This window comes from Phocoena phocoena, chromosome 7, assembly GCF_963924675.1.
Source record: "Phocoena phocoena chromosome 7, mPhoPho1.1, whole genome shotgun sequence".
NCBI lineage: Eukaryota > Metazoa > Chordata > Mammalia > Artiodactyla > Phocoenidae > Phocoena > Phocoena phocoena.
The window spans coordinates 41,644,412-41,670,393 of record NC_089225.1 but is presented as its reverse complement, the minus strand read 5'-3'; the positions used below and the strand labels follow the sequence as shown (position 1 = coordinate 41,670,393).

Below are 25,982 nucleotides of genomic sequence, written 5' to 3'. Positions count from 1 at the left end.
CCCAGAGGCTGGGGTGTGGGGGGAAGGCATGTGTGTTTAAAAAGCCAGCTCTGGTTCACAGCATTCTGAAGAAAGTCTTCCTGTTTCTACCTTGAGTGTAGGCACCTGGGGCCTTTCTGTGGGCTCCGGGGTGAAAAAGAATAAGCTCAAAATGACCTACACTCAACTGTCTTATGGTGACTGTAGGATCTTTCATCTCTGATGAGGAAGCCAATCTTAAGCGTGTTGAACTTGGGAGTTAATGAATTCTTGTGAACCATATTAATGAGACTGATGGGATAAAGAAGATAGGCGAGACAAAGATCAAGTTATAAAGGCTGGAATACAGATGCACAGGGCATGTACTCATGGGACTGAAGACATGGGATTCCTTCTTTCTTTGACCTTTCATGGAGATCTGGACCTGGTAGGGCCTTGGGACATGACTGGGAAGTTGGGAGATAGGGAAGCAGCAATATCAGAGGCTTGAGCTCTGCCCCAGTTTTTCACCCTTGGATATCTTGATCTCTGGCTTCATTTGGGCTGGAAAGAAAATAGTCTGGAAATTACCTTGTTCCCTCTGCGCTTTGGGATGGGGTAGGGTAGGGAGCTAGAGAAGAAGAATTTAGCTGAATTTAACTAATTCTAGACATTTTCGCCTTTAGCTCTGGGTGCCACGATGCCTAGAGGCTGGCATTCTAAGACTGTTGTTAACAAATTGGAGCCGTGCCCATCTTTTGAAGGGTTTATCTCTGTGATTTGAAAGCTTCCGGAAAGGGTGTGGGGATGTGGTGGCGGCTGGCGGATGGTAAGCAGAGCAAAGGTTGGCGTCTTGGAGGTTCTGTCCCTGATTCCCAGAGAAAAAGGTCGCGTAGGGCAGTGGAGGAGAAACAGAAGTGGGAGCTGGGCCTTCTCTGCTGTCCATTCCCGTGTAGAGCCCTCGTTTAGGGTGTCCTGTAAAACCAGAATTTTCAGTGTAGAGCCTGGGTAGGAAAACCTTGCTGGAGCAGCCGTGCACTCCCCAGATATCCCGGGAGGAAGGGGAGACAACCAGAAAGAGTCAGGAACACCTTTTCCCACACTGTGATCGGAGCTTCTAGCCTAAGACATGCTATAGATGGTACCACATCACTGGCTCTCCTGAATCTGAACAAGGAATGACTTCTCTGAAATGTTTATAATTCCTCAGCTTTTTTCCCCTTCTTCAGTCTGTGGTCCTCTCTGTTACTCTCCCAACAAGTAGAGCTTCACTCAGATGCAAGAATTGTCAACACTATGTGGGGTGGGCTGCGGTGGGGTGCTTTTCATTAGGCCTCGTAATCATCTGTTTCTCTGAAGCGACGATTCAAGAAGTTTGAAGACAAAATGAAGAAAGGGGTCATTATTTCCCCCCTTATGAAGGAGTCGCTTCACAGACATGGCATATGTGTTAAAGCTAAGTCTTTGCTATGTTCAGGGAGTCATAAAAAGCATGGAAGAGACAGACCGGTATCGTCTTAGGTCATACCCCACAGTGCTCTTTAACTTGTTATTCATTTAAACACAGACTGAGTTTATGGCTTTGAAATAGAAGGTGAGACTGCTGCAATAAGGCTTAACTTACACGGATTATTTCAGAGACCAGGAGTCAGCCCAGCCACAAAATAAACAGATGGAATTCTTTTTTATTCCCCCCCCCCCAGCTTCAGCAGTTCAAATGCAGGGTGACTTAGGACTCCTTATCACCTTCAGCAAAGCAAGAAGGGGAAAATGATGTAATTCACTCTTCCTCACTCCCTGCTGCAAATGCCATTGTTTTCACTGATAGGAGAAAAAGGGCAGCAGAGACCAGGGGCATCTTTTTTCCCTGCTGAGCAGGCAAGTCCTGCAGGACCTCCCGAAACTGGCTGAAGCCAAGGCACTCGTTGTGTTTTGGTCATCCTCATCACCGTAGCATCATCGTAGCCAAAGGTCCTCAAATCAGTCATCCAAGGAAGGACCTCCCATAAAAGCCTTGCTGTTCTATTGATGTGTTAAATTATGCCTTGTTTTTGGAACTCTTGCATTGTACCTCTTTCTTCCAACACACAAACAAGCAAACACAAAACCTACCACACCACAGAAAGTACTAATTTTCCACACTTGTAAGCCCGAGGAGGTGAGCAGGTGTGACGCTGTGGCGAGCTCCTGTAGGGAGAAGGGGTTTGCACAGACACGCTGGCTTGGTGACTAAGCCTTGCCTGAAGATCTCTGCTGACATTTAAAGACTTTATAGGCTCAGTCTTCTCTGAAAACCAGCATCGTGTCTCTTCCCACCTCTGAATCCTGTCTGTGAAGAGAAAATTCATTCTGAAACAAACATTCATCGGGCTTGTCCTCCTGCCAAGTGCTGAGGCAGCTGCAGAGAGCGTAGCAGTGAGCAAAGCAGGCTCAGTTCCTTCCCTCATGGGGCTCACAGTCTGCAGGGAAGACTTGGACGGTCGGCAGCCATGCAGACACACGTATGTGAGCATAGACAGGTGGCTGCTGTGTGAACAAACGCTTCTCTGAGGAGGTAACAGGTGAGGTGAGATCTCGGGGGAAGATGGGCACACACTGGGTGGATGGGGGCGTCGGTAGGGAGAGAGCCGAGCATCCCACGTGGAGGGAATTCCACACCTAACGGACCTGAGCTCCTGAAGCAGGAGGAGCCCTTCCCAGAACTGAGGGGATCTGAGGCAGAAAGCAGGTCAACCAGGGCTTTTGTAGGCCGGGGTGACCACTGTGTCTCCCCCCTTTTTTTTGTGGCAGCTTGCACAGCTTGAGGGATCTTACTTCCCTGACCAGGGATTGAACCTGGGCCACGGCAGTGAAAGCACCGAGTCCTAACCACTGGACTGTCAGGAACTTCCCTGCATCTCCTTTTTTAGGGTCGTGGAATCAAGCTTGTTCATCTGAGTGGGGGTGAGTCTGGTCAGCTCAGTGAGGGAACACTGGAGGAAGAACACATTTGGAGTGGAGGCATGATGAGTTCAAAACCGTGGAAACCCTGCCATCGTTTTTGGTTGTCATTATTCTAATTTGTACGTGATCCTACTCAAGTGCCTCTATTCTCTCTCTCAACTCCTGGAACATATTTGCTTCTTGGCTTTTACAGCTTTACCAAGTATCAATCTCTGATCAGGGAAAAAAAAATATGATTTGGTTTCTCTAAGTGGATGTTTTATTATAATGAGAGCATTTAGGTACTTGGGTGTCTTTTATTTCTGGGCATATAGCCGGCCTTCTTGCCAGGCCATCACATGCCCTTCACTAGGCATTCCGGACAGACCTTTGTGTTTCCGTCTTAGGAGCAGGCTTGCTGGCAGTGATACCTGGCATTGCAAAATCCTTCCGTAAGCCTTTGTTTAATGCCAGAGATCTCAAATGCTTTCAGATTCTGGAGAGGTGCCACGCTGCACTCTCGGATTAGGAGCTGATGGAAGGACTCCCATATCTATGAGCCTAATATAAGCTGTCATTTCAAATGAATGAATCGTTTATACTGTTGGAAAGAGTCCAGGGATGTTTGGGGTTCCTTTTTTAGCCTATAAAGTTCTGAGCTATTGGACTTTTATAGCAGTAGTCTAATAACTGCCTATTATTTGTGCTGCTTTGAGATGAGCCTAAAAGAGATTCAGCCTGTTTCTTTTGCTGACTCCTGGGATCACGGCTACAGGCTGGTTGACTTGGACCATTTTCTCATTTGTCTTTTCTGTCAAGGACTTCAGTGGGAAACATGGGGTTTTGTTCACCATTTAGAATGATAATCAGTTTAAATGCCTTAGAGTATTCTGGAGTGCATGACTGGGCAGGTGGGCGGGAGAGCATGGAGAGCCGTTTGTAGCTTGTGCCCAGATTGCTCCAGTCCCACTTCAGACATAAATGCGGGTACTCTCACTACGAGGCACGAGGTTATCCCAAACTGTGGACAGTCTTAAAAAGGTCCTCAGTGCTCTTTGCTCCGCCTCCTTCTCTGCCAGTTTAGGATTGGGCTGTGAGAGTAGGTGTGTCCAGATGGTGAGCGTATCGCCCAGAACAAGAAAAATCTTTTAAAAGTTTTGGCTGCGGTGAACCCCTGGGATTCCGAGCCTGTACCTCTGGTTGCAGAGCCAGCCCTGGCTCCTTCCAGGTGGTGCCGAGAACTCCCTGCTGCTCCCAGCCAGACGCGGGCTGCGAGTGTGTTCACACGGGCCTGGTTCTGGGGCTACAGAGGGCACAGGGTGCCAGCCATGACACTGAGTAATGCCGGGAGGTGCCTTTAGAACAGACAGTGTGGGTGAGCACCGCACACAGGGAATACCTCCGGCTTGACGTTTCAATTACTGCATTATTTAAATGAGTGTCAATTAGGTAGCGTAGACTGGCTGCCTTCTGCCAGGGCACCTCCTAGTTATTAGCACAGGCAAGTGTAAAATGCTTCATATCAGATGTGGTGCTTCCTGGCTGGACTGTTGAAAATCAGTCACAGAAGGTGATTATCCTTCCTCGGCGTTCCCTGATGTGTAGAGTATTTATATCCTGGCCTGAGAGATTAGAGGTCCACAGACCCTTGCTTGGGGCCCTAAAAAAGCTTTGTGATAATTCTCACACCTCCCTGACCCACCATTGCTACCCCAAATAAGATATCACAGGCCCACACATGTTACGGTTATTCCTAAATTTTAACAAGACCAAAACAGTGAGTCATAGGCATTTGGGGGGCCTGCCGTGTTCCTTAGGCTTGTGGATATTAAGATCTGAAAATGTTACTACCTTGCTTTTAACCTGCTTTGTTGAATTAGTAATCCTAGCTCAGAAAATCCTTTTGGCATCCCTTCGACTAATCCACTCTGTCGGATGAAATTGCCAAAGTGGCGTTTAACTGGTGTGTGTGCGTACGTGCAGACACGTGCATGGGTGTATGGGGTCATTCTCGTGAATTTAGGGTCTTCACTTATATATCTGGCTGTATATAAAAGAATTGATTCACGAAGGGCTCTGCTAATTAGTTATATGGGAGTATACAAATTAAGAAGATTAAATGTTGGTGAAAAGCAGAATAGGAAGCGAAGTTGAAGGTTTTGTACTTTCCCATTTGCTAACTGCTGAACTGGGCTTATAGCCCTTCCATAGCAGGGATTGAGTTAATTATTACATATTACTGAGCTGTCTTTCTTCCTTTTTTTCCCTTTTTCCTGATTGTGGTGGGGAAGATATATATGAAAACCTTGGTTTTCGACTTAGTCTATGACCCCACAGGATAAGATCTGATTAAGATCTATACCTCATTAAGCCTGGATGCACTGCAGAGTTGCGTGTAGTGGGCTGAATCTTACTAAAGATGATATTTACTTGAGGCTGCTCAATTCTGGCAAAATTCTCTAGGCTACAGTTTAAACATCTGTCAGACAGTCCCCACATCCTTTCAAAAGCTAGAGACCTTGGAAAGGCAGTAGGCCTCTTGCACCTGTGCACCTAGAGTTCAGTTTGGGCTGGAACTTTAAGAGCAGAGTTCACTCTGAGGGCACACCAGAGAAGTTATTATTGTTGTTATTTTTTTTAATTGACAGTTTTTTATTTGAACCACAGAGTGTCATTAATTCTTTGGTACCCTGGACCATCCATTCCCATAGGATCAGTGATGAGTGAACCCTGTGTGGTCTACAGTTATTGTTTGCTGTTGTTCCTGGGGGACCGTAGGTGCAGTGAGTGAATGAATGATTCATACTCCTCAATTCATTATCAGCCTGTGATCAGCTCCTCTCCTATATTATTCTCACTTTACCCCTTCATCCTAACACTAACCTCACCTCCCCAACCCAGCATCGATAGGTACAACCTCCTTAACGTGTTAAGTATGTATTTTTGGATATCAGTGACCTTTAACAATTATTTAGGGTTTTGAAGTACATGTTTGTGTGTCAAATTTACATAAATTGCTTTATTGCCCAGTTTTTGAATATAGTCTTTTTAATTCTCTGCTGTGCTCACCACTAACTCTGTCCCTCACCCCACCCATCCATTTCCCTCCAAAGGATCATCACCTGTTGGGCAGCATAGTTGGCAACTCTCAGCCCAGCTTTGTGCCATTTGAGAGTGGCAAGCCTGTCTAGACTCCCTAGAAATATTATCTTTCAACTTGCTTTTGGCAAGTGTAAACTTTTTGCTGGATTATGTCAACAGATATATATGTTTCTCATCCTCATAGAAATAGCTTGGTGCTGGAATTTCTCTTGGATTTCTCCAGGCAGGGAGAAATAAAGACCGTCCCTGGGCTCATTAAAGTTATTGCTCATTAAAAATGTCTGCGGGCTCTTGATCCTCGGGGGTGAGTCTGGTGACACACATACACTGTCAGCGGCTATTTTGGATTTTCTGCTTTCGGGCATGTCTTTGCTCTTGGATGAGCCCCTTGTGGTTTTCAAAAGACCTAGCAAGTCAATTATAAATAGAAGGCTCGTGTCTGTGTGTCTGCATGCCCTTACTCTGTGGGACAAGGCACCCACATTACAGTGGGCAGTGAACTATTTTTCACTCCTTTGAAGAGGGAAGAAGAAAGATGAGGAATGCTTTTTCTCTTTCTGAGATAACCCACACAACTCTACACACACCCACACAAATCTGTGTAAATGAACTTGACATTTTCAAAGACCTTACCTTAAGGTCTCCTCTTGAAAGCACAGCCATCCAACCTGCTATATTTTAAGAAAGCAGCAGTTCTCTCACAGACCTGCTACAGAGGGTTCAGGGATTAGAAGGCAGCCTGTCTGTGCTGTAGACCTTCGGAGGGAGTTTTGAGAGCTGACTCTCTTTATATGAACAGTGCTTTGGTGAAAGTGGTCTCATCACGCTAATCAGTGGCCTCTGGGACTTGGCTGTTTACATTCTGTCTTCACTTTCCTTCCCTGCTGGTGGAAACTGTTGGGACCCGCAAGTCTGAACTAATTATTCTAACAAAAGAGGGGAAAAGAGAGAGTGATTTGAAAGGTGAAACTGCAAACGAGTGATTTCAGAAAGAGGCAATTAGGAGGTCTGGTTCCGTGTGATTCCCTGATGATCCATCTTGCACCTTGGACCCACCTGTGTGGGCTATTCCTTTGGTCCCACTTGTTACCTTACTGTTCAGACATTGTTTTATTCCCTTTGTCTTTTTGCGCCCTCATCCTCAAAAATTGGTGCCAACTTTTTCCTGCCAGTTGAAAATGTTTAAAGCAGTGTTTAGTCTCGTAATTAATGTGGAAACTTCAGTGTTGTACTACTGAAAAATTACTCTAGACATTTAGCTGAAAATATTGATAATATGGATATGTAAGTATAGACCATGCATCCTTGGGAACTCTTACTATACTGATGTGTTTCTGAAGCAGACAGGTGACGGCAGCAATGTCAGCAATCCTGTATTAGTAGTTGATGGAGGCTCGTGTGGAGGTAACGGGAGCTGCTATTGACAGACGCCATGTATTTAGGAGCCTTGTTTTAAAACACAAAATAAAGGTGATGAGCATTACGTTCTGGTAAAACATTTTATTTTGGTTCAAGAATCGGGATGTGAGAGCCCATCAGACCAAAGATACCATGAAAACCACAGTGGGAGAAGTTCATTTTCAGAAACCTGTGGACAGATCATCATCATTCTTTGGCCTAGTATAGGATATAAAAGAGTACCCAGCTCATATCAACACATTCATATCTTGAGACGTGATTATTATTTGGTGGTTGGTCAGCTGAGAGTTACAAGACAGCAGAAATATGGAAATCATGGCCAGTGGTGATACTTCACCTGACTTTGGTTAACGTGTTTGTAATGGTCTTGGAGAGACTGTATCGTTCCCCCAATGGGGTTAAAACGCATGCAGTGATTTCTTTTTTGTTTTCCTTCCTCTCTTCCCTTTGCAGATGAGAAGCCCAAGGTTAACCCTAGACTTTACATGTGTGTGTGTGAAGGCCTCTCCTGTGGAAATGAGGACCACTGTGAAGGCCAGCAGTGCTTTTCCTCGCTGAGCATAAACGATGGCTTCCACGTCTACCAGAAAGGCTGCTTCCAGGTCTATGAGCAGGGGAAGATGACCTGTAAGACCCCGCCGTCACCCGGCCAAGCTGTGGAGTGCTGCCAAGGGGACTGGTGTAACAGGAACATCACCGCCCAGCTGCCCACTAAAGGTTCCCATGGACTTTTCTGTTTCTAGATCAGGGGTTTTTGTTAGTATTGTCCTGATTCTGTGTGGGTTAAAGGTGTAAGTAGCTACGAGGCTTTCCTCCTGCTCTTCCAACAGTGGGTGACAAGGGAAGTCCCTCTGGTGAGGAGGAGAAAGGCATGGCCTTTTGGAATCTACAAGGAGGATGGATGTTTTTGGGAAAGTGAGCCAGGTGATGGCTACCTTGGGGATGGCTTGGCTGACCAGATCTCTCTTGGTGGTCATGAGCAAGTGAACAGCTCCTGACATCCTTTTCTGAAAGGAGCTATGATGTCATAATTTCTGAGACAGTTCTGCTTTGTAAATGCTCATCTCTGTGTTGAGTGTGTAGGGAGGAAAGTGGAACATAAGATTCTGATGTCTGAGTGGAATACCTTCCCTTCTTTATGAGGAAGGAGACAACCCGTATGCCCTGCAATCTACCACCCATCTGATGCCCAGCAATCTGTCACCGAAACTTGAAGCTGGGTGAGATTTCACATCAACCTTGTAGTTTATGTGGAATCTTCTCCGTATTATAGTCAATATGGATTTCAGTCCTCCTCTGAAACTGTTTCCTCATAAAATGAGCCCTAAATTGCCCTCTCAGAGTCCCTACAAACATGAATGTACCTCGGTCTCTGTAGACTCATTCCAAGCCAAATTTACTCTCTTAATATATAGTACATTTTTAATAGACATACTTAACCAATTTTGCACTCACAAAAGAAGAAATAAACGGTAGGAGAGGCTACTAAGAGCATCCACGGCGAGAAATGTCAGCCAGAAAGGGAGGAGACAGAAAAATGTAAAAAACTGATACAAGATCATGTTCCATAATTCATAATTTTTGAAGTTATGGTGAGGACCTTAAGGCATATAGAAAAGTCTGATAAACAAATAGGGTTCAATAATAAAAGAGAGTTTTTGATAAAAAGAGATGTTTTTATAAGCGAGGTCAAGTATTTAATGGTTAAACCTAAAAGGGTACTTGATGGGATAAATTCTTAAACCTTGTGAGTTTGTTATTAATAGAGTGGGTGGACCATGAAGAAATGTCTGCATTCATGTAGAAATGATACCTGCAGGGTGAAAAGTTTCTAATCTGCAGAACACTCTGCCAGATTAGAGTTGTGACACAGAATTTATTTTCTTAAGGAATTTCTGATTTAATTAGGGACGCGCAGTATTCATAATTTAATGCTGTACATAATTAGCTTTACACTTTATCATACAAGTGACGTGTGCCAAGTTGTTGATTAATTTGGATTTGGAAAGTTAAAAGAAATTTATAAAGGAAGTTCGGCTTGAGATTGGATGGCTGAAGAGGCCAGGGACGTGGAAAGAGTAAGGCCTACGTGGGGAACAGGGCTTGGTGACGTGATGTCAGGAAAGGGTCTGAAATTCAGAGGTGATTATCGCCTTGGGATCTTTTAATTATGGACCTTCACTATGCAACTGAGAAACTTTGATTTAACTCAAAAGTGAATATTTGCTCGAGTGACATGCGAGTATTCGAGTGAATGCACAAATGTTTGAATGGGTATGTAATAATGTCTGAGCCAGAGAGTGAATGAGTGATTAGGTGAGTGAGTGAATCAAGGATAGAACGTTTTGAGTGAGTGAATGAATGTTGAATAAGCGAGTTAGAGAACAGGTGAATGAATAGGTTCCTAGGCAGAAATCATGATGTAATAGCAATGAGAATTCAGCAGTAGACCTCCAAGATACATTGAAGAGAGGAGAGAGACCACAGATTGGATCTTTGGTCTTAACTCAGATAGCACTTTCTCATAGGAATATTACAGCATAGTGTCTGAACGTAAGGGCTTGATGGTAAAACATCCTTACAGATCAAATCCAGGTTAATAAGGATAGTATCAGAGATTTGTGTAGTACTTTATATTTTAAAAACACTTTTCACATAGATGCATTAATAAATTGGTTCTCAGTGGAATTTTTTCAAACTCCTATTGTGTCTAAATGAATAATGGTTAAATGACTGGGCCGTTGGCCAGGTATTAGGAAGTCTTTCAGTTTCAACACTTCGTGGCTTGTGAGACTGTGTGGTCAGGGTCAGGAGCGAGCTACTTGTCAGGCATTGGTTATGCTAAATAATACGTAAACAATGAGCCTTACGGCCAGTTACCCTTCTCTCTCCCATCTCCAGGGAAATCCTTTCCTGGAACACAGAATTTCCACTTGGAGGTTGGCCTCATCATTCTGTCTGTAGTGTTTGCAGTCTGCCTTCTAGCCTGCCTGCTGGGAGTTGCTCTCCGAAAATTTAAAAGGCGCAACCAAGAACGCCTCAACCCCAGAGATGTGGAGTATGGCACCATCGAAGGGCTCATCACCACCAATGTCGGAGACAGCACGTTAGCAGTGAGTTTGTGGCCCCAGGGGACCCCGAGCATAACACAGATGGCTGAAGATGCTTTCTTATTTCAAGCACGAAATGCTAACCAGTAACTGGTGACTGGACAGTGAGTGCACACATGCTACTGGTCACTTATGTCTTCAGCAAGTATATGCCGGCACCCCTATGTGAGTTCAGTCTCCTCTACATGAGAACATTTATTTTAGACAGACATTTACATTAAATGAGGGAGTGGATTTATTTTAGTCGATCCTTGGTAGTTATTTTTCTTTTGGGAGTAAGGGGACAGGGACAGACAGTGGTTGCCTATAATTTTGATGGTGGGGGAGGGCTTGGAATTTATGGTACTCAGTTCCTCTATTTTTAGCAGTAAAAGTGCTTTCAAAAAAAGCACCTTTTGCTTAATATTAAAAATCACTTTCCCTTCTAGATTATTTCAGCGCCCTGTAATTTAAGACTTTTAAAACCTGACATCCAAAAAAAGCAGCTATGAAATTTTTCGTGCTCCTGTGCCGCCCCCTTGTGGACTGCGCTCATTTGGTTAAACCAGTGCTGTCCAATAGCAATACGTGCGGCACATCTGTAATTTTAAATGTTCTAGTAGCCATCTTAAAAAAAGTTTAAGAAAACCTCACAGGTGATACTAATTTTAAGAATATACTTAACCTAACATATATAATTATTATCATTTCAACATATAATTAAAGAATTATTAATGAGATATTTTGCATCTTTTTTTTTAAACTAAATTTTAAAAATCTGTGTATTTTATACGTACAGCACACATCGGTTCAGATCAGGCACATTTCACTGTCTCAGTGTCAGCGTGTGGCTAGCAGCTACCCTAGCACAGGGTTTGGAACCATCGTATTTGTATGTTTTAAAGTTACTCTTTTGCACATTTTAAAATGATGAAATCACACATTGAAAGCAACTGTCTTCCTTCTTTCACTTTTTAAAATTGTTCGTCAAGTGTTAATTTTAAAGCACCTTTAAACTTTAAGTGAGAAAAGGGATTGCATGCTATCGAATAGGTTACCATCGAGTGCCGAAGGGAGAAGTAATAACATTCTACAGGGACACTGTGCTGGGTAGGATGCCCCCTTTAAAAAAAGGTGAAGGTTTGTGTTAGAAAGATGTTAAAGTCATGCCAGTACTAAATCGAGACTCTCCTTGTCATTGGCTGATGAATTGAAAGACGGTCAAGGTGGTAGCTTTTAATGTGATTCAGTGTTATTTAATGCCATCACGTAAGATCATCTGTATTAAGTCTTGTTCTGCTAGACGACAGACTTAAAAGTGTCCGGGAGTTCTGCAGTTAAGCCTTTTTGCTGGAGAAGACTTGCCCTCACCAGTCATTGTAGCTCAGGTGCTACACCTGGACTACTACCCTTGGCGAGTTATTAAAACATTTGATGGTGGCTGATACAGGCTGGGAAATATCCCGTCCTACTGCCTTCCCCATGACTGGACCACAGTCAAGTGTACTTTTTTTGTATGAAAATAAAGGGGAAGGAACCTTGTTTAGCTTCCTTTTACCTACCTATTTAATTGTGCTACAGTGAAACTGGGAAAAGAGGAGAAAAGGACATTTCATTCAAAAAGTAGAAAAATATAGTTTTTCTTTAGAAGTGTATTTAGAAGTTTGTTTCAAGTTTTAAGGCAAATTAAATGAATTCATTGAGTTAGGAGCAAGGACGATACAACGCTGAATCTTGACAAAACTTTAGCAGTAGTCAGAACTTTGTTCCTCAGAACTGCTAACATAACTAATCACATTGGGCACTGATAGGAATCTCTAGTGTAAATTATTATTTAAATGGCTTCTATAATTTTGAAAGCAGAATGCTTTCAAATATGCTAAAGTAGTCTTCTCAACTCAACCGTTTTAGATGACAGTATATCACGATATAATGACACAGTAAACAACACTATTTAAAAACAAGTTGTCATTATTGGTCTACATACTTGCTTATTTAAGTGATATTCTCATTTATATGACTCAGCAATGCGTACCTTACTAAACAGCTCTCCTACACTGAAAAAGAAGTCTTGGGATCCAAGAGTTGAAGTAGATGTTTGTTAGTCTTTGGTCGATTCCGCCTGCCCTGAAGTCTATGAACTAGGTTTAGAACCAGGATTGTACATTATGAAAAAACAACACATTAGTTCTACAGTAATTTCAGAATTATTCTCTCAAAAAAATTGAATGAATAAAGAGAAAAACGAACAGCAAAAGAGATAGGGAGATGTGAAACTCTACTTCATCTACATTCAGTTTCTTGTTGAATATCCATTTTGCGGCTTTTAAGGATTCTAAATGTCTTCCTTTAGATGTTCAGGTTTTGGTAATTTTGCTGATCAACAGTACTTCACAGTGGTGCTCAGAGTAAGTAAAAGACAATGAAACTCAAACAAGGCAATGTATTCATGTAACAGGCCAGCTAAAATGTTTGGGAAAGGACAGCTTTGGGGAGTGTTAGATCAACATTACTGCAACCTTCCCACGATCACCATGGGCACAATATTGTTTATTGTAGATAATCCGTTCCTGATTCAAAAATGCTTCTGCTTCTTGGCTTGCACTGAGAGTAAGAAGGGAAAATTTATGAATGAACTAATTGGGAATCTTTTTTGCAGTGTGTTCATTTTTAGAAGTAGATTTGGGGCATGGTTTTATGTTTCAATGAAAGTCGTATTTTTTCTCTCTGCTTTGTGGGTAACTGACATTGAGAATGACGTACAGTATATGAAATCACGTGTGAGAAACTTCTGAAAATTGTAAAGCACTATAGAATTTAAGAGTCTTTCAATAAAAATAATTTTTTTTTTTAATTAAAAAGTAGACAACTGTTAACAAAAAAAGAGAAATGACATAGAGGTGTTAATTTTGTGATTCTTGTTCCCCACCTACCTAGTAACCTCCATCCAGGTAGCCCTCTCTGCTTGAGTGTACCAGTCTGAGGACTCAGATGGCCACTGGAGTCTTTACAAGACAAACAACATTAGAGTCATTTGGTTCTTATTCCTAATTTGTTTGTTCCTTATTAGAGTTCCTTGGCATGTCAACTAAAGTGCATCCTTTGATAGGTATTCTGAGCAGGGCCGAATATGGTCAATTTTGCTCAGCCTTTGGACTTGAAGGCCTTTGATTTTTGCTCCATTTTCTCTTCTAGCTACTGTTTCCCCTTGGGCTCAGCCCTGCATGTTGGACTTTTAAATTTACATCTTTGACTTTGTCCACTCAGCTTCTTTCTTTATATATTTTCTTCTAAAACTCTGGATACAAGAAAGGACTACTCATCCCTCAGGAAAACCCTATCCCATATTAGGGAAAGGGCTAGCTTCTGGTTTTCCTAAGAAGTGAAACCAGTTCTTCCTCCAGTGGGGCTTTCCACGCACACGAACGGGCCATGTGGCCAAGACCACTGCCTCCATGCCAGTTACACCCACGTGCACGCTCACACTCTAACCTGGGAGCAGTTCCTCAATACTTTCTCTTTCTCCTTGTTTTGAACCGCAGGATTTATTGGATCATTCGTGTACGTCCGGAAGCGGCTCTGGTCTTCCTTTTCTGGTACAAAGAACAGTAGCCCGTCAGATCACACTGCTGGAGTGTGTTGGTAATTCTTTTTTCCCTTTCTTTGCGGGTTATGTGCCGTGGTTCTAGAAGTAGGATGGACCTTGGAAAATCTGCTTCGTGTTGCCTCTTGCTTGTTTAAACGTCAGGAGATGTGAGGTAGCCATGTGGTAGTATGCCTCTAATCTGTGACTTGTGTTGGAGCACTTGAACTTGGTGAAGTTCTTGTCAAAGAACTAGTATCCACTAGGCAGGATACAGAGTGCCCAGTCAAAAGATTTCAGTTTTAAGTAGACCCTTCCGGATGATGGGAATGCTTGAAAATGAACTAACATGGCTGCTCCAGACCATAGGCATTGGGGAATCTGGGGTAAGTCGGCTTTTGGACAGTAAACTTGATTATTGTAATTTTATACTTCCTCACTCTTCCCCTGCCTTAAAAAAAAAAAAATGAAATAAATGTACCAAAGCTACCCTTCATAACTGCTTTATTTAAATAAGAGCTGTGTACATTTCTCTGTGGCCTCTCACATTTTTTCCCATATTGGAACATATTTGTATAGAGATATAATCATAGTGTGTGTATAATTTGTCCCTGTTTTCAGTTTTAAGCTCACACACATTTTCATGTATTTGTACACATCACAGGTATTTTAAAGATTATGTAATTGTCTATCGCGTGATAACTTTAACAATACTGTTTGAAAATGGTTTGCACATGTTGCTTCTTTTGAGTACGCAGAATAAATTTCTAGGAATTGGGGTTCCTGGGTCAAAATTTGTGACTTTTTATGGCTTGTCTTATATATTGCCGGATTGCTCTCTAGGAAGGTGGTGCAAATGATTTTTTCTTTAAAGTCCTGATTTTTATTAGTTTTAGTTTTATGAGGTGGGCATTTGCAAGTCACATGACAGTTTTCATTAATTTCTCCTTTAGATGGCATGCAGGGATGGCCACAGTAGCAAATGATGGATTAGAAACATCTCCATACTCTCCTGGTTCTCCCAGTTTTGGGGGGCTGGCTTTGCAGCTCTTGCCGTATCATCTTTTGCTTTTGGGAGGTGACGGGCCAACATATAGGCTGCCTTCACCACTTGGCTGCTATCCTCTGACTTTTCTTCCTGTTTTCATGGAAACCAGGACACCCCCAAATGCAGTAGTGGAAGGGGGTGGCGGGCAGAGGTAGTAGAAGTGACTGCCACCTTCAGGCACACAGGTGGCCAGCAGGAGCCTGTTGCCTTTTCTCTATGTCTGTAGCTACTGCAACTGTTTCTGAACTCCAGCTTCCTGCTTCCTGCTTCTCCTCCACGGTGGACTGTGCGTAGAGAAACTAAAAATGGAAAAGCCCCCACTGTGCTCACTGCTTACAACCAGAGTTGTCCTCTTGTACCAGCTAGCATCCTATTTGATTATGAACAAGGGTACCTGGGTAGGGGTAAGAAGTGAAGGGGGACATTCCCCCCCATCCTCCTGTCCCATGGCCACTCACCATTCACAGAGCAGCAGCTCTCATGACCGGTCCTCAGAGATGGACCCCAGAGTCCAAAGGGCAAAATAATACTGCACCTTTAAAAATGCATACTGTTTCCGGTTGTATAGATGCTCTTCAGCATATTTTGAAATAGCTTATGTTCAGTTATAGCGTTTTATTGGCTCAGTGCTAAAGAGCCGTGCCTTTCAGTAGCATCCTGTTGGTGTTCATGTAGTACAGGCTTGAAGAAAAATGTATGTAATGAACTGTTCGGATGTTACCATTTTTGGTTGAAAAACATGAGAAGTTGGACTAGATACGTTGTTACAGATGGTGATCAATGAATCTCCAAATTTTAGGTGCTTTAGGGGACCCCCCCCCCCGTTTTGGGTCTCCATGGCCAGGACTTTTGGGCAGCTCTGCTTCTGTTTTCAGAGACTTCTGCATAAGGTTGCATTTGCGAAAAGCATTTGACAACTTAACAGCCTCTGAAAACCATTTAAGTAGGTTTCTGTTTCAATTCTGTCTACTTACGCTGACATCTATCTCTGTTTGCTCTAAAACAAAGGATTTAAGGCAACTGTATAGTAATGTCCACAATGCTCTGGGATATTTTTCTCTCCTTCCTAATGAGAATATGAGGACAAAGGGCAAATAAAGATACAGAATGGAACCAAAGGCAGGAATAGATGAGCCTTCTCTTTTGTAGCAGTTGATTTTGTAGATCTTAGCACTAGCCTTCATCTTAAACGACAAATGCTGGGCAATTGCTATGACTTTATTCCAATTAATCCTGCACTAAATACTATTTTTGTGACAGTGGCCCACAAAAGACCACTTACTGGCTTCATTTAACGCTCTTTTGGATTAGTCACTGGTATTTAGTAGGGACATTGCTTGTCGTAAGGGAATCTAGATTGAGCGGTTTTGATTATGTTTTGATTATGTCCAGACATAATCTCCTGGACAGCATGCTTTCTCTCTCCATGTTTGGGTTCTCAGCGACTTAGTTTTCCAGCAAAGAGCTGCATTCCTGTATATATAGGTGGTACTGCAGCAGCTTATTACCAGCTGGGATTCCCAGCAGCCACTTGCCTTGGTAGAAAGCCCCGCTGCCCTGCAACTCGTATCTCCTGCTGCATCGTTTTCCAGGTGCCGCGTCTGCCTTCACCTTGATTATACCCCGTGTCGATCCCCCCAGTCTCGCGGTAATTCCCTCCTCCTCCCAACCTGCCTGATCACCTACCTGTCATTAAGGAGAAAAACGGGAGCAGACATAATCAAAACATAATCAAGGGCTTCCCTGGCGGCTCAGTGGTTGAGAGTCCGCCTGCCGATGCAGGGGACACGGGTTCGTGCCCCGGTCCGGGAAGATCCCATGTGCCGCGGAGCGGCTGGGCCCGTGAGCCAGGCCGCTGGGCCTGTGCGTCTGGAGAGGCCACAACAGTGAGAGGCCCGCGTACTGCAAAACAAAAACAAAACATAATCAAAACTGCTCAATCTAGATTCCCTTATGATAAGCAATGTCCCTACTAAATACCAGTGACTAATCCAAAAGATTAGTAGTTGTAGTTGACTGTGCTGGGGCTGCAGGAGGGGGCACGAACTCCTCAGATCAGATCACAACTCGTCACCGTTTTTTGAAAATGTTTTCTCCAGGTGGCCTTTTCCGTGTCACCCACTTGTGGCACCACAGGGACTGTCTTGCAGGCGAACACCCATGACCAGTGTCAGAAATCGGGACTGTTCTGGGATTATGTGTTTAAGACCTTGCAAATCCTCTTTTGAAATATATCCTCCGCCAAGAAATCCTTTAAGGACAGCAGTGGCTGTCTGTCGATCTCCTACACAGCATTGCTCTGTGTGTGTGTGCGTGTGTGTGTTAATCCTTCAGAGCACATATCTCAAACTCAGTGATCTCTTTTGTGAAAAATATAAATGCATATGTAAATTCACACATGTGGACTCTTAGAAAATGCCGCTGTTGATCCTTTATTAAGGGAAGGAATCAAGTAAGTTACTCAGTTAAGCCCCATACACGCTTTTTGGCTTTCATCAGCATTGAAATCTAATAATCTGTACCATTTTCTAAGTTTTACTAACTTTCGTGTGCTTTTACAAACCATACGCATTTCATACCTTTTCATAGAGGAATGTAAAGGTAAACTTTGTAATTAGCAGCCCATTGTACAGATGCAGATTCCGAGAGTGTTTCATTCGATAGCACAGTAGGGTGGCCGGGAGGGGCAGTTTCCACCTTATTTTTGGATGTCTTTACAGGCAGAAAGTAGTGGTATTTATACCCCTGGGCTGTGTTTTTCCATGGGAGGGGTTAAGAGTTGCTAGCATGAAGTTCGTTGGCTACCTGTCCTGTTCTACCGTCCAATGTCACCTCTGTGTTGCTTTCCACAGGGAAAGGCAGGTATGGTGAGGTGTGGAGGGGCAGTTGGCAGGGGGAGAATGTCGCTGTGAAGATCTTCTCCTCCCGGGATGAGAAGTCATGGTTCAGGGAAACAGAGTTGTACAACACTGTGATGCTGAGGCATGAAAATATTTTAGGTAAGTACAAAATTTATAATTTTTTTCCAGGAAGAAATAATTGCCTGCCTTTGCCCTCTCAGATTTGGTGTGTCTGAATTCGCAAGTCTCTCCTAAAGGGTGACATAGGGACCATCAGCATTTATACGCTGTTTAATTTTCTTTCCACATGAATTGCTTGTGTTAAGTCTGCGGAGAAGCTAAGTTTGAAGATTCTCTGGATGATGAAAAGGAAATTGTTATTGCTAAGTCTTCCTCTGCAGGTTGTTACTTAAATAACAAAAACTTGCCCCATATTGTTCACTTCAAGGCTTCCTCTGTAGTTCTGCTTACCCCACCCTTTTTGAATATTTATTACTTGAATCAAACTAAGAAAGATCTTTGGACGATTTCCTAGAGATTCATAGCTCCCAGGGATATCGTAATTAAATGCACATTCCTTCAAACAAGGCATCGTTTTTAAAGCCCAGATTTAGAGAAGGATTTAGCATACATTTTAATTTGGAAACTAAAGCTTGGAAACATTTGTGAAATATGTGAAGAGCCCATTGAAATACTGCTATGGAAGTATAAAGGGTTAGAATATTCCTTTAGCCCGCTGACTTCTTTGTCTTTGAAAAGTTTTTCTACATGTGTTTATACTAATACATATATGATGAATGCTGCCTGGGGTGCTTCTTTAATAGTGGCTATAAAGTTTCTATAGAACTGGACTATTTATAGGATAGTGTTGGCCACTGCATGGCTATGGGATCAGGTCTGGCTTATAGGAAGGCCACTGCCAGAATTTATTTCTACTCCAGTATTGCCAGTTGAGTATTAAGCCTGAGTCAGGTTGTCTACAAATCATGGTTTGACAGTTGTCCAAAGGTTTGCTTTAACAGTTTGGTGGTATGTTCCATCTCAGACTTGTCTCAGTTGCTGTTGTCATTTTCTCCCCTGCCCTTCCCCCTTGGGCCCTCACCATCACCTAGGCCTCCTCACTTGTATCGTTGCTATGGGTCTCCCCTCTCCAGTCCATCCTGCCACACTGAATTATCTTCCACTGGGGAGCTGAGACACTTCTGCTCAGAGTGTCTTTGATGACTCCCACATCGCTTGCAACATTTATGACTTCTGAGCCTGGCATTCCAGACTCCCTCTTTTGGGGTCCCAAGAGGACTCTGCTACTTCCTGTACAAATATGCCCACGTGCAGTCAGTTCCAATATTTGTCACTCCTTGGGATTGCCCTTGAACATTCAGCTGTCTGTGTCTTCATTCATGTTGCTCTTGGTCACCCACTATCCCCATTCCACCCTCTACCCACTCCTTCCTTCATCAAAACTTCTTAGTTCCCTTCCAGACTCTCCCAAGGGATTTACTTGGGCTTTTTTGCACTCCTGCACTTTTTACCTCCTATATAACTCTTATCGTGACCGGCTTGTATTGCAGTTAGATGCATGTGTGTTAACGGCAACAGTGACTGTAGTTACTATGCGGTAAGCACTGCTTTGTGTCATGCACATTTTCTCATTTAATCTTCACCATGACCGTAAGAGGGCAGATATTCTTATTTTCCTGGTTGTAACTGATAAGGTAACGGAGGTACAGAGAGGTTAACATCACCCAGCAGGTTAAATAATGGAGCTGAGAATCACACCGGATGGTCTAACTCTTGACCACATGGTAGTTAGCTCATGGAATTGCTTCTTAGATTCTAGAGTCACAGTGTGAGGTGAAAATTCATCTACAGTCAAAATTACCTTTAAATGTCCCAATATTTCCTCTGACACTGGAACAGACTGAGGTTGGGTAACAGATAAACCACTGGCTATGTTAAAAGTCAGGATGGGGAAAAAAAAAAAAAAGTCATAATGTACAAGAAGTACTTATCTTTACACAGTAGCAGTACTCTTTTTTTTTTTTAACATCTTTATTGGGGTATAATTGCTTTACAATGGTGTGTTAGTTTCTGCTTTATAACAAAGTGAATCAGTTATACATATACATATGTTCCCATATCTCTTCCCTCTTGTGTCTCCCTCCCTCCCACCCTCCCTATCCCACCCCTCCAGGCGGTCACAAAGCACCGAGCTGATCTCCCTGTGCTATGCGGCTGCTTCCCACTAGCTGTCTACCTTACATTTGGTAGTGTATATATGTCCATGCCTCTCTCTCGCTTTGTCACAGTTTACCCTTCCCCCTCCCCATATCCTCAAGTCCGTTCTCTAGTAGGTCTGTGTCTTTATTCCTGTCTTACCCCTAGGTTCTTCATGACATTTTTTTTTCTTAAATTCCATGTATATGTGTTAGCATACGGTATTTGTCTTTCTCTTTCTGACTTACTTCACTCTGTATGACAGACTCTAGGTCTATCCACCTCATTACAAATAGCTCAATTTCGTTTCTTTTTATGGCTGAGTAATATTCCATTGTATATATGTGTCACATCTTAGTAGAAGTACTCTTAACGGGCAGGTGCACGTACTCTGAGAAGCACGTGGGGTCTGAGACTCACTGAAGGAAGGGCATGTTCAGGCAGCCCCTCTCTTCTCATGGGCTCATGGGCTCATGGGCTCATGGGCTTATGGGCTCATTGATCAAAACGCTCTAGATGTTGCCGTGCTGTGCAAGTAGTCACTTTATCCGTGCTCTTGAGTTAAATGACCTGTGATACCACTCCACTGTACACCCAGTACAAGAATTATTTCCATTGTTTTTGCTTTCACACCCAGTCCTGAGGACAGTTCCCTGCACGTGGTAGGTGCTTAGTAAATATTGATTAAATTGGATTTAATCACGCAGGAAATTTGAAAGTCACCTTTGCAGAATGATTCATGTGAGAGAAGTTAGGGTCCCTTAGTGTGATCACAGAAGGCAAAACATTGTCCACTTCTTATTACATAATGATCCCTGGAAACTGTGAATTCATGAGATCTTGTTACTCTCATCATAATTACAGCTGTATGGATTAATTTTACTGTGTAGTCGGTCCTCTTAGTTGAGACAGCTCGTAGAAATGTACCACCTTTTTTTTGGTTAAACTTCTTTCCCTGCCTTAGCAGTGTTTTTGGATGTAGAGACTTTAAGGTTTTCTGTGACATTTTCTTTTCTATCAAAAGATTGTTTTGAATATCAGATCATGATTTCCCCCACCCTTGAGTACTGCTAATTCTAGCCCCCTCAAAATACATAATTAAATTACACACACGTATAAAATTATGGGCCCTCATTGTTTATCCCCTCCAAAATGATATCTTTCCAATGACTAGTTTGGATTTCAGCTGTTCCTTCTGCTGTGTCTGGTGTAGAAGTCAGCAGATAAGTGAATGACGGGAGGCTCTGTTTGGTGGTTGGAACAGTGTCTGGGAGTTTGGGAAGCCAGTTTCTATTCTCAGCATCATTAGAGGCCCACTCTGTGACTTTGGGCCAAAGTTGTATGTTTCTGAGCATCCTTTTCCTCATGACTGAAACCAGGGAGTTTCAGTTAATATGACAGTTTCACTCCAAAGTCTCATCTTACACTCTTTAAAAAAAAAAAAAATGGTACATATGATATCGCTTATATCTAAAATATGACATAAATGGACTTATCTGTGAAACAGGAGCAGACTCACAGACATAGAGAACAGACTTGTGGTTGCCAAGGGAGAGGGGAGTAGGGGAGTTCAGAATTAGCAGAGGCAAACTAATATATATATAGGATGGATAAACAGCAAGGTCCTACTGTATCGCACAGGAATAGTCAAGATCCTGTGATAAACCGTAATGGAAAAGAATATGAAAAAGAATGTATGTATATATATATATGTATAACTGAATCACTGTGCTGTACAGCAGAAATGAACACATTGTAAGTCACCTCTACTTCAATAAAATAAATTTTTAAGAGCGATTATAGCACTAAAAGAAATGGTACAATATCCATTAAGTTGACCATTTGAATCATATAAGCGAGATTTAAGTGCAGGCATATTGTGCAACCATCACCACCCTCCATCTCCAGAACTGCCACATACTCTTAAAAGGTACTGCTTAACCATTTAATCAGTCGGAATTCCTTGAGACCAATCGGAAGTGAAGGAAACTACCTGAAAAAGATATTAAATTACAAACTTTGGGGCCGTAATTGAACCCAGGACTATTTTGAACTATAATAGTAAGCAGCTACTCTTGAACACTTACTGTGTGGTAGGCATCATATGAAACATTCTACCTACAATAACTCTTTATTTTCACAGTAACCCTTTGAGATATAGGACGGTGCTATCCATATCTTATAAATGAGGAAACCAAGGTGACGATTTTATGTGACACATGTGGGATCACCCAGCTCAGGATGGTGAGCCGTGTGGATGCCCAATAGTCTGGCTCTGGGGTCCAACACTCTCAAGCCCTGTGCTCCCCAGCATGGTGGCCTCACTCCTCAGGTATCAGAGCTGCCCAGCACCTGGTTCCCACGAGAGCTGCCAGTGAGAGGCTTACAAGGGCACTGCTTACCTCACTTAAGATTTGAGGCACCTGGGAGGATGACTTTGGCTGTTATGTGAGAGGCTTTTGCCCTTATCATGTTCTCTCAGTGTTATGAACACGTCCAATGGCTGGGCCAGGCTTCCAGTGTATGGGCACCTGTTCAGTCTCCACTAACAGTAGAGTGCTTTGACTCAAAATACAAAAGTCCCATAAAAATGGTCTAGCATGTTGAAGCAAATGTAGTTGTACAATTCACACTTGAGTGGTAAATAGTTTTATAAAAAATCTTACTTATTTAAAAGTCAGTTTTCTTGAAGGTCTAGAGCCTAACTAACGGGACAGACAAAAATCCTTCTCTAAGAACTTGGGGACTCAGAGAAGGTGAGAGAATAAATTGTAGTTATTTATTTATTTAATCAATCACTCAGGGAACCTACCTCAACATAGTAAAGGCCATATATGACAAACCCACAGCCAACATCGTTCTCAGTGGTGAAAAACTGAAGCCATTTCCTCTAAGATCAGGAACAAGACAAGGTTGCCCACTCTCACCACTATTATTCAAAATAGTATTGGAAGTTTTAGCCACAGCCATGAGAGAAGAAAAAGAAGTAAAAGGAATCCAGATCGGAAAAGAAGAAGTAAAACTGTCACTGTTTGCAGATAACATGATACTATACAAAACAGAATCCTAAAGATGCTATGAGAAAACTACTAGAGCTAATCAATGAATTTGGTAAAGTAGCAGGATACAAAATTAATGCACAGAAATCTCTTGCATTCCTATACACTAATGATGAAAAATCTGAAAGAGAAGTTAAGGAAACACTCCCATTTACCACTGCAACAAAAAGAGTAAAATACCTAGGTATAAACCTACCTAAGGACACACAAAAGACCTGTATGCAGAAAACTATAAGGCACTGATGAAAGAAATTAAAGATGATACAAGCAGATGGAGAGATATACCATGTTCTTGGATTGGAAGAATCAACATTGTGAAAATGACTATACTACGCAAAGCAACCTACAGATTCAGCGCAATCCCTATCAAACTACCACTGGCATTTTTCACAGAACTAGAACAAAAAAAATGTCACAATTTGTATGGAAACACAAAAGACCCCGAATAGCCAAAGCAATCTTGAGAAAGAAAAATGGAGCTGGAGGAATCAGGCTCCCTGACTTCAGACTCTACTATAAAGCTACAGTAATCAAAACAGTGTGGTTCTGGCACAAAAACAGAAATACAGATCAATGGAACAGGATAGAAAGCCCAGAGATAAACCCATGCACATATGGTCACCTTATTTTTGATAAAGGAGGCAAGAATATACAATGGAGAAAAGACAGTCTGTTCAGTAAGTGGTGCTGGGAAAACTGGACAGCTACATGTCAAAGAATGAAATTAGAACACTCCCTAACACCATATACAAAAACTCAAAATGGATTAAAGACCTAAATGTAAGGCCAGACACTATCAAACTCTTAGAGGAAAACATAGGCAGAACACTCTACGACATAAACCACAGCAAGATCCTTTTTGACCCACCTCCTAGAGGAATGGAAATAAAAACAAAAAGAAACAAATGGGACCTAATGAAACAAGCTTTTGCACCATAGAAAGCAAAGGAAACCATAAACAAGACGAAAAGACAACACTCAGAATGGGAGAAAATATTTGCAAACGAAGCAACTGACAAAGGATTAATCTCCAAAATATATAAGCAGCTTATGCAGCTCAATATCAAGAAAACAAACAACCCAATCCAAAAATGGGCAGAAGACCTAAATAGACATTTCTCCCAAGAAGATATACAGATTGCCAACAAACACATGAAAGGATGCTCAACATCACTAATTATTAGAGAAATGCAAATCAATACTACAATGAGGTATCACCTCACACCAGTTAGAATGGCCATCAAAAAATGTGCAAACAGGGCTTCCCTGGTGGCGCAGTGGTTGAGAGTCCACCTGCTGATGCAGGGGACACGGGTTCGTCCCCTAGTCTGAGAAGATCCAACATGCCGTGGAGCGGCTGGGCCCGCGAGCCATGGCCGCTGAGCCTGCGCGTCCGGAGCCTGTGCTCCGCAACGGGAGAGGCCACAACAGTGAGAGGCTCTCGTACTGCATAAAAAAAAAAAAAAGTGCAAACAGTAAATGCTGGAGAGGGTGTGGAGAAAAGGGGACCCTCTTGCACTATTGGTGGGAATGTAAATTGATACAGTCACTATGGAGAACAGTATGGTGGTTCCTTAAGAAACTAAAAATAGAACTACCCTATGACCCAGCAATCCCACTACTGGGCATATACCCTGAGAAAACCATAATTCCAAAAGAGTCATAGACCACAATGTTCATTGCAGCTCTATTTACAATAGCCAGGACATGGAAGCAACCTAGTGTTCATCGACAGATGAATGGATAAAGAAGATGTGGCACATATATACAATGGAATATTATGCAGCCATAAAACGAAACGAAATTGAGTTATTTGTAGTGAGGTGGACGGACCTAGAGTCTGTTATACAGAGTGAAGTAAGTCAGAAAGAGAAAAATAAATACCGTATGCTAACACATATATATGGAATCTAAAAAAATGGTTCTGATGAACCTAGGGGCAGGACAGGAATAAAGACCTACATAGATGTAGAGAATGGACTTGAGCACACGGGGAGGGCGAAAGGTAAGCTGGGACGAAGTGAGAGAGTGGCATGGACATATATACACTACCAAATGTAAAATAGCTAGTGGGAAGCAGCCGCATAGCACAGGGAGATCAGCTCGGTGCTTTGTGACCACCTGGAGGGGTAGGATAGGGAGGGTGGGAGGAAGATGCACGAGGGAGGAGATATGGGGATATATGTATACGTATAGCTGATTCACTTTGTTATACAGCAGAAACTAACACACCATTGTGAAGCAATTATACTCCAATAAAGATGTTAAAAAAATAAAAATAAAAGACGAATATCATGTGGTTTAAAGTGATAAAGCGGAAACATTTTTTGTGTGTGTGCGGTACGCGGGCCTCTCACTGCTGTGGCCCCTCCCGCTGCGGAGCACAGGCTCCGGACGCGCAGGCTCAGCGGCCATGGCTCACGGGCCCAGCCGGTCCGCGGCATGTGGGATCCTCCCGGACCGGGGCACGAACCCGTGTCCCCTGCATCGGCATGCGGACTCTCAACCACTGCGCCACCAGGGAAGCCCGGAAACACTTTTTTTAACTGAAGTACAGTTGATTTACAGTGTTGTGCCCATCTCTGCTGTACAGCAAAGTGACTCAGTTATATACATACAGACCTTCTTTTTTCTATTCTTTTCCATTATGGTTTATCTCAGTATATTGAATGTAATTCCCCGTGCTATACAGTAGGACCTTGTTGTAGCAGAAACAGTTTCTTTAGCAAGAATAAATAAATGTCT

At 42.7% G+C, this 25,982-nt stretch overlaps 1 protein-coding gene across 1 annotated transcript in view; it reads left to right on the top strand.

Annotated features, from left to right (window-relative positions):
• Nucleotides 1–25,982, top strand: part of ACVR1 (activin A receptor type 1) — a 75,080-nt gene that overhangs the window by 29,872 nt on the left and 19,226 nt on the right. Inside the window, exons 3-6 of the mRNA XM_065880356.1 lie at nucleotides 7,855–8,118; nucleotides 10,303–10,514; nucleotides 14,033–14,132; nucleotides 17,974–18,120. Of these exons, the coding sequence (XP_065736428.1) occupies nucleotides 7,855–8,118; nucleotides 10,303–10,514; nucleotides 14,033–14,132; nucleotides 17,974–18,120 (723 nt within the window). The remainder of the gene's footprint in view (nucleotides 1–7,854; nucleotides 8,119–10,302; nucleotides 10,515–14,032; nucleotides 14,133–17,973; nucleotides 18,121–25,982) is intronic.